At 44.0% G+C, this 14,572-nt stretch overlaps 1 protein-coding gene across 1 annotated transcript; it reads left to right on the top strand.

Annotated features, from left to right (window-relative positions):
• Positions 1 to 12,537: 12,537 nt before the first annotated feature.
• On the top strand, positions 12,538 to 13,032 carry LOC147515215 (uncharacterized). Its single transcript, XM_086592827.1, has one exon. The coding sequence runs from the start codon at positions 12,538 to 12,540 to the stop codon at positions 13,030 to 13,032; it is 495 nt and encodes a 164-aa protein (XP_086448953.1).
• Positions 13,033 to 14,572: the final 1,540 nt, after the last annotated feature.

Below are 14,572 nucleotides of genomic sequence, written 5' to 3'. Positions count from 1 at the left end.
TGTCTGTGCAGAGCTCGCTATAGAGAAGGGAACTGATCGGAAGGTGATTGAGAAGTTTGCAAGGCTAACTCGAGTGCAGAAATAGGCAAAACTTCCTGAGGTTACACATTTCTTTGTGGAACGGGGAGGGCCTGCGATTAGGGAGAAGAGGAGGGTTCAGAAGAAGAGGGCGTGGGGTGAGGTGATTGGGGAGCATCTAGTGGACCGGTGATGGAAAGGCGCAAGAGCAACTTGGTGACAAGGGAAGATAAGAACCAAAGTTGTGCTAGTCCGAAGCGACCCCCTGGAGGTGCTAGTGCCTCAGGGGCTAGGGTTGAGAGGGGTCTCGAGAGCGCACCCTACGATTTGGATGATATCATCTTCGATATTCCTGAGCGAAGTCGCTTACCGAAGAGGAAAGGCGATGAACTTAAGGCCCGGTATGCCAAGGTCGTGAGGGTAGTTAAAACTGTGTTTGGGGGCAGCTCGGGACCTGGCGGTGAAGGGAGAACTGGGGAGGGTGGCTCGTAGTTCAAGGTCTAGGCCTCTGGTTGACTTCAACGTGCTGGGTGAAGAGACCACGGAGGTCGCTCTGACCAAGGTCGCTGGAGATACTTCTGGTAAGATGAAGGGGAAGGCTGCTGTTAAAGAGACTGGCAAAGGTCACTCCAGTGGTGGGAAAGATGAGCTGGAGCACAATCTAATGTATGTAGATGAGACGTCTGGCAAAAAACGCTTTGTGAAGAGGTCGGATTGTAGCTACAAATCCGTACTTATAGCAGCTTGTTTGCTGGAGGGGATGACGCTGGATGGTGATAGGAAGGACTTGGATTCCAAGGAGCTGGAGTCGAAGTTAAGGGGAATGGATAAGGCGTGGTGCATGGTAAGTACCTCCTATGTTGTGATTTGTTTGCCTTGTTCCGCCTCATGTTATTGCTTGATACTGATGCAGTGTACTGTGTTTATTGATGTAGCTTATTGTTGGGTACCAAAAATTGAAAATGGCTGCGCAGTTCGCTGAGATAGAAAAGACTGAAGTCTAGTCCTTAAAGGACGAGCTCTCGACTCTTCGAGAGTGGAACAGTCTGAGAAGAAAGAACTGGACGCTTTGAAGATGCAGCTCACTACATTGACTTTGGAGAAGACGTCGGCTGTCAACGAGTCGGTTGAGCTGAGGCATGAGGTGGACGACCTGAAGAGAAAGTTAGCTGCAGTGAATGCTTTTGCTAAAAGATGCAAAACTGCCACGGTGTAGGCGAAAGAGGCCTATTTTGCTATTCGTGTTGAGGTAGAGGAGCTGGAGAAAAAGTACAATGAGCTACAGGAGGAACATGAACTTGGGGCTTTGGGTGATCGTAGGAACGAAACACTCGAAGATGCTAGTAATATTCCTAAGGTTGTGCCTCCTTCCGCTACTGGTGCATTAGCTGATCCTTCGCAGGTTTTGGTCGATCTGGACGTGACCGTTACCGATGCGGCTGTGGCGACCTCCGGTGAACCTAGTTCCTCTCAAGTGCTAAATGCACTTATCACTGAAAGCTTTGAGAATGTTGTTTAAAAAAGGTGTTTTAAGTTTGTGTTTATGTGTGGCCTTTGGCCTGAAACAATAGAACTGGTTTCCTGGGGTAACCTGGGCGGTTCGCTTTAAGTACTAATTTTTGTTCGTATCGTACTTAGACGACCTGGACTTCCGAATTGTTCTGGAGAGTTCGGGAAGCGATACCCGATAGTTAAGCAAGCTGGATTTCCTGAGTAGACTTAGCAGCTCGGTTAGTCTACGAACTGGGCTTAACTTTTGGCCGACAGTTCGCTCTTGTGCTTGTACTGAATGCATGTCGCTTCATTTTGCTCAATTACTTGGTACTTTGCATATGATATGTCTGATTACACTTTGTAAATGTGTGGCTGTTGTTGTGACCTGTGGTAAGAGTGAGATAGGCTAAACGACCTGTAAGCTTGTTTACGCGTCATGCTTGTTATTCGTTTTTAGCATTGTAGGTCGCACGTATCTTTAAGACGCATGAAGTGTTATAAGTTTTAGAGCAACATGAGCTACAGTACGTGCGTGGCACGTGTAGGAATATGGGCAGTCGGGAGATATGAAATGATGGCTGCCAGGTGGACTGACGTTTGGCGTCTTGATGTAATTATGACGTGCCTTGGGAAGGGACGTTACTTGAGCATAAGTAGAACTGTTAGTAGAAGCTCAAGGGTATTTGCTCTCCTTCATCTCCAAGCTGCTGTGCTCCAAAGTTCTTGCGCGCTTATCTTTACTTATCAACTTAGGTACGTGTTCTTCTTTACTTAGTTTTCTGTTGAATAAGAATGCTTTGCTCTTGTGTTAGTTCAGTGATCTTTGGTTTCGTTTGTAGACTCGAGTATGGCCAGGCGACGTGGAGATGATGCTAGTGGTGATGAGGGGACGAAGGAAAACTCTCCCCTTGTGATGGAGGAGATGGAGTTTAGGCCCCATCCTCATGGGAACCGTGGCAAGCGCAAAGTTGTTGGCTCTGGTTCAAAGAAAGACAAACGTGCCAAGGTGGAGGTTCGCGAGCGACCTGGAGGTATCGTGTTCAAGTCTCCTAACCGAGGAGGGGGTAGCGGACCTGAACCGGGAGGAACATGGCAAACTGAGGCAGGGTCACAATGCTGTGGCTGGTAGTTCATCCCAGCGTTCTGGTGATGTGGGTAGCGACTTCTTCTACGTTGGGAAGACGGGGAAGAAGCGTGCGCATGGTCAAGCATTCTGATTGCAGCTTCCATTCGGCCTCTATATCGACCTGCCTCCTGGAAGGAATGGTGCTAGATGGGGATAAAGCCGAGCTGGACGATGAAACTTTGGAGACGACCCTGAAGACCACAGACTTGGCATGTTGTTTGGTGAGCTTTATACTTGCACTGATGTTTTGTGGTATGAATGACAAATATTAATATTGGCATTCTCTTTACAGTTTCTGGCGGGGTACGATAAGTTGAAGCGAGCTGTGCAATGTCCTGATAATGTTAATGGTGGTGCTGCTGAGCTGGTTAGGATGTGTACTGCCTAGGAAGCTGATAAGAAGAAGATGAAAGCCCTGAGGAAAAAACATCAAGATGTGCAAGAGGAGAAAACTGTGCTGGTTAGTTCAATGATGGACTTGCGTGAAAAGTTGGCCTCCGTGACTGAGTATGCCAAGCAGTGTCAAGTTGTGGCACGAAAAGCGCAAAGGGAATATGATCGAGTTTGTGAAGATCATGCTGTGCTGGCGGAAATGTACGTTGAACTACTGGAAAAGCAGGATTGTGAAGCTGAGGGTACTGTTGCACTTGTGGTAGCACGCGATGTGAGTAATATCCCTTCTACCAGCACCGCTTCGACTGATAAAAACGTGGTTATTGATGTTAGACGCTGATTGTTGGACATATCGTTGTAAGTTGTGAAAATTGTTGGATGATTTGTTAGTTCGTCTCTTTGTGAGAGAATTAAACAATAGAACTGGTTTCTCAGGTTCGCCTGAGCAGTTCGTCCTTTTGATATTGATACAGAACGAACTGGTTTCCACGAAAGTGGAAGTTCGCTTTTTGCAAAAATTTGTAAGAATGCCGATATGGATTTCCTGAGTAGACCCAGCAGAACGGTGGATTAGTAAACTGGTTTTCTGAGTTTACTCAAGCAGTTCAGTTGATGGAAGTTTATGGAATGCATGTTGTTTATTTATGCCTGATTGCTTGTACTTCTTGTTTTGCTCATGATGAATATGGCATATAGTGATTACGAAGTTTGAGACTTAGCTTAGGGAAGCGTCCTGCTAGTAGATAATGTTCTCAACTGTGGGTTGCCCACTAGTAAGAACTTTATGGGCTGATGAGCCTGGTAGCTCAGAGGAGTGTGTTAGCTTATTATAGCATAGGGCTCGCTGAGAGTATTCTGTCTGAGGTGATCCTAAAGTTATAGGTAATCACTAATGAGAATTGGAGAGGTTGTGGAGCCTATGAGCTAAAGGGAGCGTGCTGCTCACCGAGAGCGTGTTGCTCATGGAGATCGTGCTGGCTTATGAAAGTGTATTGCTCACTGAGAGCATTCTCCTTGAGTTGATCCTATAAGTATAGGCCCTTAACTAGTGAGAATTGGAGAAGCTATGGAGCCTGTAAGCTCAAGAGAGTGTGCTGCTCACGGAGAGCGTGGTAGCTTATGAAAGCGTATTGCTCACTGAGAGCGTTCTCACTGAGTTGATCATAGAAGTATAGGTCCTCAACTAGTGAGAATTGGAGAGGCTATGGAGCCTGTAAGCTCAAGAGAGCGTGCTGCTCATGGAGATCGTGGTAGCTTATGAAAGCGTATTGCTCACTGAGAGCGTTCTCACTGAGTTGATCCTAGAAGTATAGGTTCTCAACTAGTGAGAATTGGAGAGGCTATGGAGCCTGTAAACTCCAGAGAGCGTGCTGGTCACGGAGAGCGTGGTAGCTTATGAAAGCGTATTGCTCACTGAGAGCGGTCTCACTGAGTTAATCCTAGAAATATAGGTCCTCAACTAGTGAGAATTGGAGAGGCTATGGAGCCTGTAAGCTCCAGAGAGCGTGCTGGTCACGGAGAGCGTGGTAGCTTATGAAAGCGTATTGCTCACTGAGATCGGTCTCACTGAGTTAATCCTAGAAATATAGGTCCTCAACTAGTGAGAATTGGAGAGGCTATGGAGCCTGTAAGCTCTAGAGAGCGTGCTGGTCACGGAGAGCGTGTTAGCTTATGAAAGCGTATTGCTCACTGAGAGCGGTCTCACTGAGTTGATCCTAGAAATATAGGTCTTCAACTAGTGAGAATTGGAGAGGCTATGGAGCCTGTAAGCTCCAGAGAGCGTGTTAGCTTATGAAAACGTATTGCTCACTGAGAGCATTGAAACTCATGGGAGTGCTGGAAGTGTGCATATACTGGTGGTGCGTTCAGTGCAAGTTCGGTGTTTTGGTGATGAGATTGAACGGAGTAGGTTGTAATATAAGCATAAGTAAACTAAACCTGAGAAATAAAAACATGGAATATACAATAATGCATTCTTATTGATAAAATTTCTTTAACAAATAAGTATTCCAAGGGCGTGGCAATGGTTTCCCTTCGTGGGTCTTTATCTAGTACGCCCCATTGCCAACAACTCGTTCCACTATGTACGGTCCTTCCTATGTTGGTGCTAGCTTGGCGTCATCTTGAGTCTTTTTCAGAACTAGATCACCAGGTTGAAAAGATCGAGGATGTACTCGCTTGTTGTAGGACTTCTTCAGAGCTTGCTGGTAAGATGCCACTTTGATGGTTGCTAGGTTGCGGCATTCTTCCAGCAAGTCGACCTCTCAAGCTAGGACGGAGTCATTATCTCCAGACTCGATGAGTTCTGAGCGAGTCGTAGTGACTGTCAGTTCGGTGGGAATAACAACTTCTGTGCCATAGCACAAGGAAAATGGTGACTCGCCTGTGCTGGAGCGAGCTGTGGTGTGATGAGCCCACAGAATGTTCTCTAATTGATTTTGCCATTGGCTATTGTTCTTTTCAATCTTTTTCTTCAAATTTTCTAAGATTGCTTTGTTGTTAGCCTCGGCTTGGCCATTGCTTTGAGCGTACTGAGGAGTGGAGAATGCATGGACGATCTTCCACTTGGCCAGAAACTCCTTGACTATTTTTCCCTTGAATTGGGAACAATTGTCCATCACCAATGTGTGTGGTAAGCCAAATCTGGTAATGATGTGAGTCCAGATAAAGTTTCTGACGTGTGATTCCTTGACATAAGCTAAAGAAATTGCTTCGACCTACTTAGTGAAGTAATCAGTTGCAGCTAAGACGAAGCAAAAACCGGCACTTTTTTGTGGGATAAAAGGTCCCATGATGTCCATGCCCCACATGTGAAATGGCCAAGGGCTCGCAATGTTGATCAACTTGCGAGCTAGTTGGATGATGTTGTGGCCAAAGGTCTGGCATTTGAGGCACTTGAGAACATATGTTTTGGCATCGATCTGCATTTGAGGCCAAAAGTATCCTTGGGAGAGCGCTTTATGGGCCAAAGAGCGACCTCCATCATGGTTTTCGCACTCTCCCTCATGAATTTCAGCAAAAATTAATTGACCTTGTTCTGGGCTTATGCACCTCAAGTGAGGTCCGCCAGCAAATTTTCGGAATAACTTGTTATTGACCAAGCAATAACGGCGTGCCTGATATGGAATTTGTCTGGCTTTGGCACACTCTTCTGGGAGTGTACCGTGCTGGATGTACTCTATGATGCGTTGCATCCATGTTTGACTAATCTGATCTTCAGAGACTGGGCACAGGTCGCTGACTCCTAGGGGCGCAGCTTCGATGTTCGGGTAGCCAGGTAAGCTAAACTGTCTGCGTGACGATTTTCATCATGCAAAAAATAATGTATTGTGGATTTCTTGAAAGAAGGAAGTAACTGATAAACAACTTGAATGTATTTAGAAAGGTTACCTTCGTGGGTAGTGTACTCTTTAGCAACCTGGTGAACAACCAGTTGCGAGTCACTAAAGACTTGGAGCTCTTGTACACCGAGCTGTAACGCCATTCGAAGCCCCATTATTAATGCCTCGTACTCCGCCTCGTTGTTGGAGGTTGCAAAGTCTATGTGAACTAATTTCTCCATCATTGCTCCATCTGGGGACACTAAGACAACTCCAATTCCACTTCCTTCGGGGTTGCTAGATCCATCCACGAATAGAGACCAGACGGTCTTGTCATTCTTCTTTGTGGATGGGATATCTATTTCTGGTTCCCAAGTTAGGTCGTCGACAGGGAAATCTACTAGGAAATCTGCGACGACCTGCCCTTTCTGAGAGATGCGTGGGACAAACTCAACGTGGTGTTCTCCGAGTTCTTTGGCCCATACTGCCATGCGAGTTGTCTTGTTCTCCTTATGAAGGATTTTCTTCAATGGGAGGTCGGTGAGTACATTGATCGGATGCGCTTGAAAGTAAGGCCTAAACTTCCGTGCAGAATATAGCAATGCGAGTACTGCTCTTTCAATGTAAGAGTAGTTCTTTTCAGCTGGAGTTAGCGGCTTACTTGTAAAGTAGATCGGTTTCTCTGAGTTGTTTTCCTCTTTGAAGAGAACCGAACTGATGGCAAAGTCCGATATTGCTAGATAAAGTCCCAGCGTTTCTCCATCTGTTGGTTTTGCTAGGATGGGAGGTGTAGTCAGGTACTCTTTGAGGGTGGAGAACGCTTGGTGGCACTGGTCGTTCCACGAGAATTGCTCACCTTTTTTAAGAAGTTGTAGGAACGGTGGGCATTTGTCTGACGCCCTGGAGATGAATCGGTTAAGTACTGCGACCATTCCTGATAGCTTCTGTATTTGCTTCTTTGTTTGTGGATCAGGCATGTCCAAAAACACTCGGATTTGGTCTGGGTTAGCCTCGATCCCCCTCTGTGATACTTGGTACCCCAGAAATTTCCCTAAAGACGCTCCAAAAAGGCACTTTTCTGGATTCAGCTTCATTCGAGTTCGGCGTAACCTGGAGAACACTTGCTCAAGGTGAGTAAGGTGGTCACCTACTTTCTTGCTCTTGACGACCATGTCGTCGATGTAGACTTCCATGGTATCTCATAACATGTCCTGGAACACCAGTGACCAACCGTTGATAAGTCGCTCCAGTGTTCTTGAGACCGAACGGGAGGACGTTGTAGCAATAAATTCCCTACTCTATAATGAATGACGTCTTCTCTTGGTCTTCTTCAGCGAGTGGTATCTGGTTGTACCCACTATATACATCCATGAAGGACAGGAGCTCGTGGCCACAGGTATGGTCCACAAGTCGGTCGATTCTAGGTAAAGGAAAGTTATCCTTAGGTGTTTCTTGGTTGACATTGGTGAAGTCAACGCAAAGGCGAACTATGACATTCTTCTTTGGAACTACTACTATGTTAGCGATCCATTCGGGGTAATCAACCTTTCGGATGAAACCGACTTGTTTGAGTTTGTCAACCTCATCGTTGATTGCTTTTTGAAAACACAGTGATAGTCTCCTAGGTCGCTGTTGAATTGGTCGAGCCTGAGGGTTGACATTTAGTCTATGACATGCAACATTAGGATCTATACCCGGTACATCAATATACGACCAAGCGAAAACATCTTTATTCATGGATAAAAACTTTACAAGCTGGGCCTTGAGTGTAAGATCAAGGTTAGCCCCTACATAGACGAATTTAGGATCGTCTTCGGTTCCTAAGTTCACTCGATGCCTTTCTTCAGCTTGTACCGTGGCTTGTGGTGGTTGAGCGTCCTCTGGGGGACTGTATTCTGGAGATGCTTTGTCGATCTGAGGAATAATTGGAGTGACCGTAGGAACTGGAGCGACTTCTGTGGTTAGGACAACAGGGTCTGGTGTGACTTCTGTGGTCATGACAACAGAGGCTGGAGTGATCTTCGGAAGCTGTATTGGTTGTATGAGACATGGTGGGACGATCTCTAGGGTCTTGACAGGTGGAGCAACGACTGCTGGAGCGACCTCTGGGGTCCTGACTGGTGGATCAATAAATGCTTTAGAGACTTTTGGGTTCTGTACAGACGAATAGACCTTCTTGCTAGAGCCCCCGGCGTTCTGTTTTGGTGCTTTGGCTCTGACTTCAGCGACCAAGTCTTTGGCCATTGTGTAGCTGGTGGGCTCGTTCCTTGTGCTGATAGGTGAGTCAGCGGTCTTGTTCGCTGAGAGGATTTGGTTACAATAATAAGTCTCGAGCTGATTGCTTCAAAGCTCTATCATACCCCTAGGGCCTGGAAAGCGGAGAACTTGATGTAGTGTTGATGGTATAACTTGCATTTGATGAATCCAACGCCGTCCTAGGATGGCCTTGTAGGACAACTTGATGTCCAAGACGCTGAAACGCGTATTGAAGCTGACTTTGTCTTCTCTAGATCCCACTGAGACTGGGAGTATGATATCACCAATTGGGTCGGCTCTGGAGCCATTAAACCCGTAGAGGGGAGCGATTGGATCTATGAAGAATGACTTGGGCAAGTTCATATCTTGGATGGTATGGTAGAACAAAATGTCACACGAACTACCAGGGTCTATTAGAACACGCTTGACTGTCCAGTCACTGATTTTGACATGGACTACTAGTGCGTCATTGTGCGGGAGGCAAACCTTGTTGAGGTCGGCCTCCGTAAAAGTGATATCACCTGAACTACGACCAGAACTGCGTGGAGCAGGTGCGGCCTGGGAAGAGAAATGGTAAACTTCTTGATGGCGCCTTCTTTTCTTCCTGGACGATGTTACTGAATCATCTAGGAACGTGATCATATGAATGGTTCTATCATTGTCGCAATCTGACGAGTGCTGACATCGCTCATGGCATGAACGGTCTCTAAGATGTCCTCTGCTGTGGGAGCGAGCTTGAGCATTATGGCGATTATGGCGGGGTGGAGTTCTACTACGCACCCAGCGAGCCATAAGTTTATGGCGCAGGTCACCATCGGCGATCTTGGTGTACTGCTTGATATGCCCTGCTTCGATGAGGTCCTAAAGGTAATGCTTTAGCCCCCAGCACGCATTGGTCTCGTGACATTTGGCTCGGTGGAAGGCACAATAAGGCTTGCCCGATCGACCTTATGGCTGTCGTACAGTAGGTCGGTAATATGCGGCTTTCTTGATATTTTCCAGTATGTAACTGGGAGATTGTGTGAGAACAGCGAACTCACGGTCATTGTTCGTTCTGTTCCCCGACTTTCGTTCTTGCTGTCGGGGCCGCTTTTTTGAAGCTGGGGGGTCGTCGGATATTGCTGCGACTCCTTCTTCTTCTGGTAGGCCTTGGCGCTTCAGGCCTTCCTATAACTTAATGTATTTGTCTACTCGAGCGTATAGCTCGGATAACGTCTCGGGGTGTTCTTTCATCAGCGATCTGGCGAGTGCCGTGTTGCGCACACGGCAGGCGTTGGAGAATGCCAAGGTGGCGAATGACTCTTTAAGACTAGTTTCCATGCATAGTAGTTCGGCTTTGAACCGACCTAGAAATTCACGAATGGTTTCGTCTTTGCCCAGTGAGAGCTGGAATAGCGAATCAAGATCAGCTTTTTTACGCCTGTTATGGACAAACTGACTAGCAAACGAGTCGTTGAGCTACTCGAAGGTCTTTATCGAGTTTGACTCGAGTGAAAAGAACCAATCAAGCGCGCCGTCTTTGAGACTAGCAGGAAACAAATGATAGTGAAGATGATCGAACTCTGGTGCACTATATAGTGCAAGGCTTTGAATGTAGCGAGTCACGTGTTGACCAGGACACGTGCTGCCATCATACATTGGAAAACGTGGTTGAATGAAATATGGAGGAAAAGCTTTGCTAAGTACCTCAGCAGCGAACGGAGATGCACGATATGTCTTCAACATCTTTTGAACGATCTGGGAAGCATCTTTCTTGACTGCACTTTGGTCGATCCTTTGTGATAGTTCATTAATCTGTTGATTAACCTCGTTAATGTCGTCTTCTGCTAAGGTGCCAGGTGGATTCTGCGTGTCCACTTGCGCGCGACGTGTGACATTCTCCTACCTGAGCAGGGTGATTTGCTTATTCATCGTTCCTAGATGACCTGCCAAACTCTGGATTTGAGCTTCGAGGCTTGCCATGCTTCGTGGGCTTGAGTATTTTTCTTTTTGGTTTAAGGATTTGTGAAGTGGTTTCTCAAGAAATCCAGACCACAGACGGCGCCAATGCAAAGGAGCGTTTTAGTTTACCTTTACATACAAGGGAAGAAGGAGAATGGGATTGAATTTGGGAAAGACCGAGTTCGTTGATGAGCGAACTGCCTACGTATCTATCTCTCGATTCTGGGAGGAGAAAAGAATCAGGTCTGGCGTAGTTCATATGAGAGGTATTTATAGATGGTGAAAGTGAATCTTAACACAACACGTGTAAAGATCAACACAAATGTAGGGTGGACATTGAGAAGGTGTGTGAGAACTGTGTTGGTAGGCATGCTGTAATGATGGGGATTAGTAGCAGTTGTTAGTAGCTTGCGGTAGCGGTTAGTAGCTTGCGGCAGTGATTTGTGTAAGTGCAGCTTTGGTCATGATTGCTTCTAGAAGATAGGCTGAGTCATGATATAGAACTATCTGTATAGTGATATGATCTATTCTAGAGCGAACTCATAGCTCGTGGACGCGAGCTAGTGACGTAGGTCGAAGAAGTAAGTCAGAGGTCGGTGTGGTATTTCCACCATGCTGAACACGTGCTTGATATTCCTGAATGAGAATATCACTCCCTCACACCCACATCAACATTTTAGCTGTTGCTTCATACACCCTCATCCAGATAAATTTGGTAGACAATGCCAAACTTCACGCACAAGTACTTCTTTGTTAGTGGCTATATCCCCTACAGAAAGATCTTCGAATCTTTTATATTTGATTAATAGCTGGTGCACCACCTGGCTTGAGTGGGAAGAGCAGTTGTGAGAACTGTGTTCATCGACTCAAGGGAGTACTAGATGAGACACTAGAAATAGCAGAGGCTTCGAGTGATATTAATTTAGAATTCATTTTGATTGATTGCTTGCTTAGAAGTTGGAGAAGATAACAAAGTGTTTTCTCCCATCCAAACAAACTAGTAAAACAGTGGATTTATACTAATATATAAACAATTCTTTAACTTGGCACTTTATCTAAACTTGATGCTAAAACAATTCTTTTGTAAACCACCTTCAGAATAATACAAATGACTTAAAACTTGCACAGACAACACAATGTAGAATAAATCAAATGAAGCAAAAGACACGAATACAGGCAAAGTTCATTGTCCAATGTCCATTACACCTGAGTGCCTGACTAAATGAGGGTAAAGCTTATTGTATATATAAACAAAAATAATAATAATAAATGGAGATTCAGGGATTCAAACCCTGATTGTCCAACGCCAAGAATGTCGCTATCTAATCGTACTGAATAGTTTTGGGCTACACCTCCATTTATTTTGTCTAATTATTTTCTATTTATTTTATGAATTAGGAACAGAAACTAAAACTATTGTGAAAATTTCGTCTTATTAGTCTAGCCAAATATAATTATATAAACATCTTCGGTCGTCCACACGAAATATGTGTAGACACTATTAGAGACATCTTAACAATGTAATAAAGTAGTTTAGAAATAACTGTTTTTTGTTAGGCTGTTATGCCAGCTGTCTGTTCTGTTATAGTTAAGTTAGGATTCTATTTTTGTACAAGTATATAAACACTGATTAGCTTGTAATAATTCATTAAACAAAAATATAATTTTCAGACAGAGTCTCAAATCTCTTCATGGTATCAGAGCCGCAACCATGCGGTCTTCTTCTTCGATCCACTTCCGCCATTAAAGCTTCAAAGCTAAGCTTCTTCAATTGTTAATTTCAATACTTAGTAGTTACTGAAAAGATCTATGCAAATTTGATTTCAATTACTTGTTCAATTCGATTCAAAACCTAGAAGTTCAATTTGATTCAATTCTTTTATCTCAAATATCAATTTTTCTTTCTTGAAACTTCAATTCAGTTTGTATTATCTTCTTATTGATTTCGTATAAATCTTGTTTCAAGTTCATATCTATTTCAAGTCAACTATGAATACTAAAGATTCAATCTCTTCGTTAGTCATCAATATCACAAACTTTGTTCCTGTTAAACTGAACACAGAGAACTTTCTCATTTGGAGACAACTATTTCTTCCTCTTATTCGAAGTTTTGATCTTGGTTCTTACCTTGATGGCTCTTTTTCTTGTCCTGAAAAATTCAAGAAAGATGCTCAAGGTGTAATTACAAATGTTGTTGATCCCAAATACACTGAGTGGATTAGAACTGATCAAACACTCATGATTTGGATCAATTCTACTTTATCAGAATCAGTGTTACCTTATACTGTTAGTGCACCTAATGCTAGAGCTCTTTGGATAACACTAGAAACTCGATTTGCTCATATATCAAGGTCTCATGTACCGGTGCTGAATACCGATGGGTCGCTGAAACTCGGCAAGGCAGGGTATGGTGGGCTAATGCGAAACGCAGATGGCAGGGTCCTCTTTGGGTTTACTGGATCGTCCACATCTCCTTCCAGTTAGGCCAGAAACCTAGGGAGTTATGAGAGGACTACAAGGAGCTGCCCAGTTGGGAGTAAAGCGACTGCATGTACATTCTGACTCCATGAGGGCTGTATGTATTCTGAACTTGAAGGAGGAGCCACCTTGGACAGAGAGGAATAGCTTAGCCCAGATAAAGCACATTATGGACGAGTTTGAATTGGTGGACTTTGAACATGTTTTACTGAGAAGGGGAATCAGTCGCGATTATTTATCTAAGCTTAGTGATTCTATAGATGATAGTGTTTTGTATTTCATTCCCCCTTTAGACCAAAGTCTGCATGTTTTGGTCAAAGAGGATGAAGAGGGTAAGTTGTACTTGAGATCATGATCAAATAAAGGTTGGGGCATCCTTAACCCCTAGCTTTTTCCAAAAAAAAAAAAAAAAAAAAAAGGTCTCATGTAATTCAATTGAAAGAAAGACTTCAAACTGTTAGTAAAGGAAACAAGTCAATGGCTGAATATCTTCAAAGTGTTAAAGGGATATGTGATGCACTAGTCTTTCTTTGGAGAACCGGTTTCATGATAGTGATGGAATATTCCATGTTTTAAGAGGCTTACCAGAAGGATATGAGGCATTTGCCACTTCAGCTAGGATGCATTTACAGGACTTAACTCTGGATTCTCTACACAATTTGATTCTTAGTGAGGAAATTGCTATTCAAAGCAGACATAGAAATATTCTTACTTCAGAGAATGGTGCTCAAGCCTTTGCTGCAATGCAAGGCAACTTTCACAGTCAAGGAAGAGGGAATTTCTCAAATTTCAGAGGAAACAATTACAACAGAGGAAGAGGAAATTTTTATATGAATAGTGGAAGAGGAAGAGGAAACTTTAATCAGTTCACTTCATCAAATTTCAACAATGGTGCATCCTCAAGTAACAACAACTTCTCAAATGGAACTTCAAATTATAACAACAATGGCACTAGACCAGTGTGTCAAATCTGCAACAAAGTTGGACATCTTGCAATTGATTGTCATAATCGCATGAATCATGCTTTTGTAGGCAAGATTCCACCTCAAAACCTATCTGCTATGATAGCAAAAAGAGCAGCTTACAACACTTATTCCTCCTTCTACAATGAAAATTTCAATCCTGATGATAACTACAACACACCATCAAATGACAACTCTGCTTTTGCATTCTATGCTTCATGTAACGCCCGTATTTTTAAAATACATATTTATTTATTAATTAATTAATTTAATTATTTATTTTCAAAATTCGCTGAATTGGACTCGGGACATGTGGGCCTGATTTCTGGGCCCGAGTCTGTGTTGGGCTTGGGTTTCAGACCCAAGTATATAAACACATTGTTCTAGAGAATAGGGTTCTGGAAGAATAAAAAATATTAAAAATGGAGGCAGAGCTAAAAGCTGTTGGGTAGACCATTGGAACGCGACGACTCGGACCAGGAGGAATTCGTCGAGCTGTTCATTATTGTGAGTAGATATTTTATAGAATTTTTATTAAAGTCTCGTTACTGTCGGTCTCTTTTTGGTTGAAATCTGTGTGTTAT

The sequence above is a fragment of the Coptis chinensis genome, chromosome 2 (assembly GCF_015680905.1).
Source record: "Coptis chinensis isolate HL-2020 chromosome 2, ASM1568090v1, whole genome shotgun sequence".
In the NCBI taxonomy this organism is placed as follows: domain Eukaryota; kingdom Viridiplantae; phylum Streptophyta; class Magnoliopsida; order Ranunculales; family Ranunculaceae; genus Coptis; species Coptis chinensis.
Note: the sequence above shows the minus strand (reverse complement) of the source record. Positions and strands in the feature narration are given on the sequence as shown.